This window comes from Octopus bimaculoides, chromosome 27, assembly GCF_001194135.2.
Source record: "Octopus bimaculoides isolate UCB-OBI-ISO-001 chromosome 27, ASM119413v2, whole genome shotgun sequence".
Taxonomy (NCBI): Eukaryota; Metazoa; Mollusca; class Cephalopoda; order Octopoda; family Octopodidae; genus Octopus; species Octopus bimaculoides.
Genome location: NC_069007.1, coordinates 12,797,562 through 12,802,509, shown reverse-complemented (window position 1 = coordinate 12,802,509; position 4,948 = coordinate 12,797,562). Strand labels below are relative to the sequence as shown.

Below are 4,948 nucleotides of genomic sequence, written 5' to 3'. Positions count from 1 at the left end.
TTCAGAATATTAGACCGGCCTTACCAGATGCTAGACCACCAAGATGTTTCAACTGACAGCTCACCACAGAGAAGTGCATTTGAACCTGAAGACTCGGAGTCTGATATGGATGATGATACTATTAAACCCAGAGGTAACTAAATATGTTTTGCTCCAGCTAAGTCATGACTATTGCATCCCATTTGTGTGTAAAGGACTACATTGTTCAATGTGTCTTCTTTTTTTTTTTTTTTTTTTTTAATACATTGCTGTGATTTTTAGATTTCACTGCTATTTCTAGTTTGCCATTGAACCTCCAGAGGCTCCCTCGTTGGATTGTACAGATATTTGTTGTTGTTTAGGTCCTGATGGAGCAAACCTACCATCAAAGGTGTTGAACCCATTGCAAACCCTATCTTCTTGTATAATAGGACTACACTGTTCAGTGTGTCCCTACAGTTTTTTTGAAGACAGTAGTGCTTTGAGGAAGCTTTGATTGCTATTTGTAGCATGTCGAGTGACCATCTAGAGGCTCCCTTAAGTTATATATCTATGTTTGTATATATATATATATATATATATACAGGATGTGATATGTAAAATGTCGCCATTTTATATTTTTGTTTGATTTTGTTGACTACACATTATGGTAGGGTCAGTTGGGCACTGTCTGAGAAAAACACCACTGATGCAATTCACTCTGCTAGAAATTTGGAAACGACAAGCTGTACTGCTTGGCATTTGCACCAGGAGCTCCAATACAAACATTTCAGTGTTTGGGTGTTAATGTGTGGACAGATTGTCCCCAAAACTTGTACTGAGTGATAAAAATCAAACATCCAGTCAACATCAGGGTGTTTGGAGTGATCACTAGTGATGGTGACATTATGCCTCCGTTCATCTTCTCACACGGCTTCAGACTCAACAAGAAGGCCTAAATCAAGTGTCTAGAGGAGGTAGTACTGTCCTGGGTCAAGAAGGTGGCTGCTAGAACACCCTATGTCTGGCAACCAGACTCTGCACCATGCCACACAAGCAGGAGATCTCAGTCATGGCTGACAGACAATTTCTGTGACCACATCACTCCTAACATTTGGCCACCTAACTCCCCAGACTGCAACCCCCTTGACTATTATGTGTGGGGCACAGTTAAGCGAGCGACCAACAAAACTCCTTGTAACACCAAAGATAAACTGAAGGCAAGGATTATGGCAGCATTTACCAACTTAAACAAGGAGACTGCCCAGAAAAGTTGCATGAGATTCTGAAGTGTCTGGAGGCTGCAGTTGAAGGCAATGGCAATTTTATTGAATAAATTTACTCTTTAGCGTTTCAAGATATTTTTTATGTAATACCAACACAGTATTAACCTACTCTCGTCTCTCTTATCAGGTTTAACTGGTCTACAGAACTTAGGCAACAGTTGTTACATGAATGCTGCTTTACAAGCTTTATCAAACTGGTAAGAAGTTTTTTTTACTCCATTAGTTTCCCCTTTTGTAAACCTCATTATTGCTGTTGCTGTTGTTGATTTGTTCCAGGTGAGCCCTAATCAAATGGACTAATGAAAAAAAAAAAAAGACATTCTATCCATGGCCAGCTAATCTCTTTTTTTTCCTTTTTCTTTTCTTTTTAATAGTTACTGTGTGCCCAAGACCATTTTGTGTAATGTGTCCCATCTAATAAAATAATAGGAAAAGGTGTTATTAAGGGAGATTAAGCTACTGCCTCCTGCACGTCAGGCAATTAAGTTGTTGGTTATGGTGTTGTGGTGTAGCTTCAGTTAAGACCTGACTAGTTTCAAGTCATAGCTCCTGATATGGCATACCTCAGTCTGGTTGAGGGCCATACAGCACATTGGTAAATTGGCAAAAGTGGTTGAGCACGAGATGAAATGCCTTGCAGTATTTATCCAGGATTCTTGTAGTCTGAGGTCAGCTTTGCTTCCATCCTCCCTGGCTTGATAAATGAAGTACCAGCCTTAGGCAGTGGATTAACAGAATCTGTAAAGCATCAAGCATAATGCCTTGTGGTATCTGTTCTGGTACTTCATGTACTGAGTTGAAATCCTACCATGGCTTATTTGTGAAGGGTGCCTTTAGTATGGTGTGCTCTATTGCAAGTGTTTGAGGCCAAGTGTCTGGTTTCTGGACACTTCCTCTTTTTCCTCCCATTTTAGAGATTCTGGAATGTGTCATAGGCACCACCTTATCTCCTGATTGAACTATGAAAACAAATCCTAACATATTCTGATTAATTATATGTTGGACAATGTGACAGTCAAGGTTTTTATTCCTTCTGCTGTCCTGTGTGTCTGTCCTCTCTCTCTTATATATATATATATATATATATATATATATATATATATATATATATATATATATATATATATATATATACACAAACACACACATAAATGTTGAACAATGAGACTGAGTGCTCAACACCACATTGGTGAATAAAATTTGTGTATTAAAGCTACCATTGGTTTCATGTTAAAATATCTTAATATCTGAACAATTTTTCTAGCTGATCACATGGAGGAATGGTGTTTGTCAAGCTTTTGTGTGCCACTGGCATGGGTGCCATTTGCGTGACACCGGGGTGCTTTTATGTACCAATTTGTGTAAAATCGGTATCTGCCACGACTGATTTTGCTCAGCTTGATGGGTCTTCTTCTCACGCATGACATAATGCCATAGATCTTGGTCATTGCCTTCGTGAGGCCCAACACACAAAAGGAACTCCTCCACCTTGCCTCTGTGAAGCCCAGTCTTCTTTATAATGCCCCTACTGCAGTAAATTACCTACTCTTGGTACCTAGCTTCTCCCAAATATTTAATTGTTCATATTATGTTTTAATTCTTCAGTTTCTGTTGAATGATTCTCCTAAAATTGTCTTCATTCTCCAGTCCTCCTCTAACCCGGTTTTTCCTCGACTGTTATGGCTTTGTACGACCTGACAGAAATCCAATGCTATCACGTCATTATCTGCGGCTTATTTCTGAAATTTGGCACAAAAAGAGGTAGGTTTTCTATTTTTTTCTTTTTTGCTTTCATGTTGCTGCTCTTGTAGGTGCTGGTATGACTGTGTGGTAAGGAGATTGCTTCCCCAACTACATGCTTCTGGGTTCAGTCCCACTGCATGGCACCAAAGCTTTTTGAGTGGATTTGTCTGATGGAGACTGAAAGAAGACTGTTATGGATATGTATATATATGTTTGTGTGTCTGTGTTTGTCCCCCATCACCATTGCTTAACAACTGATGTTGGTGTGTTTATGTCCCTGTAACTTAGCGGTTCGGCCAAAGAGACCAATAGAATACGCACTAAGCTTACAAAGAATAAGTCCTGGGTTCAGTTTGTTCGACTAAAGGTAGTGCTCCAGCATGGCTGCAGTCATACATGCCAATAGTTTGGTGGTTGAGAATAAGTGTGTGTGTGGAGGGGGGTGGGTGGACAAGTCATGTACATGGATGCTATTAGTAAGGTGAAAGTCATCACTAAGTGTAACAACAAATTTGGTGTGCAGGTAGGAGTTCACCAAGGCTCAGTTCTCAGCCTCCACTCTTGTCTATCACAGTCCACCTGACCCTATGAGAGGAATTTAAAATTAGTTGCACATGGGAGCTTCTCTATGCTGATGACCTTGTTCTTATAGCTGAATAGAATTAGACAAGGCTACATGTTGAATGAGAACATGCATGTATGCATGTGAGCTACATGGTAACCTCACTACTGTCGGGGACACGACAAAAGCACCCAATACACTCTGTAAAGTGGTTGGTGTTTGAAAGGACATCCAACCATGGAAACCATTCCAAAGCAGACACTGGAGTACAATGCAGTTCTTGAACCCTTCGGATTTTGTCAAACTATCCAACCTATTGCAAGTATGGAACATGGACTAAATGTCGATGATGATTATATATGCTAATAGTGGATGAGTATGCATGTGTATATTTGTGTGTATATGTGCGTGCGTGCTAGATCGTGGGTTCAGTTCCCAGTCTGAGCAGTGTATCATGTTCTTGAGCAAAACACTTCATTTCACGTTGCCCCAGTCCACTCAGCTGTTAATGGGTAACCATGTAACAAGATAGCCTTCCAGTCAAGAGCAATGTTGCCCTGCTTGCCAAGCCAGCAGGGTGGCATCATTTGAAAGCTAAAACAATGCAAAGCGCACTGTGACTAGCGATATGTAATACCCAATAGTCTGGTTGATACCATGATATATCATCATCATCATCATCGTTTAACGTCCATCTTCCATGCATGCATGGGTAGGACAGTTGACAGGAGCCGACCAGGTAGAAAAACTACCCTAGGCTACTGTGTCTGTTTTGGCATGGATTTTATGGCTGGATGCCCTTCCGAACACCAACCACTCTGCAGAGTGGACTCAGTGCTTTTTACGTGGCACTAGCACAGGCAAGGTTAGTTTTGGCACAATTTTTACAGCTGGATGCCCTTCCAAATGGCCACCACTTTATAGTGTGGACTGGATGCTTATGTCTGTGAGTGGTATGGTGGCTGAGAATAAATGCGTATATTTGTCTGTCAGTGGACTGATAGATAAGAACACTTATGTGCAAGTGAGTGGGTGATAGGCCTTGTGAGTAAAGAACACCTGAACGTGTATCATTGCTGCTTTCTACTGCAGTGACTCATTAAGTTTGTGAGGCCTTCTCCCCTCCTTTCTCTCTCCCTCTTTACTGTCTCAGTGGCCCTGGAAGAAATGATGAATGTTGGCTTTCCTTAGCCTCACTAAACAGTAAGAAAGTTCACACTGTTGAGGCCAGCATCGGGTCTTCTACTACTACTACTACCACCACCACCACCATCATTGTTTATATCTTTATTGCCCTCAGGGAGCTAAACATAGAGGGGACAAACAAGGACAGACAAGGGGATTAAATCAATTACATTGACCCTAGTGCATAATTGGTACTTATTCAATCAACCCCCCG

At 41.0% G+C, this 4,948-nt stretch overlaps 1 protein-coding gene across 1 annotated transcript in view; it reads left to right on the top strand.

Moving 5' to 3' along the window:
* The window catches only part of LOC106881777 (ubiquitin carboxyl-terminal hydrolase 20), a 71,563-nt gene that overhangs the window by 29,341 nt on the left and 37,274 nt on the right, over positions 1-4,948 (top strand). Inside the window, exons 6-8 of the mRNA XM_052977178.1 lie at positions 6-133; positions 1,372-1,441; positions 2,892-3,005. Coding sequence (XP_052833138.1) covers positions 6-133; positions 1,372-1,441; positions 2,892-3,005 — 312 coding nt within the window. The remainder of the gene's footprint in view (positions 1-5; positions 134-1,371; positions 1,442-2,891; positions 3,006-4,948) is intronic.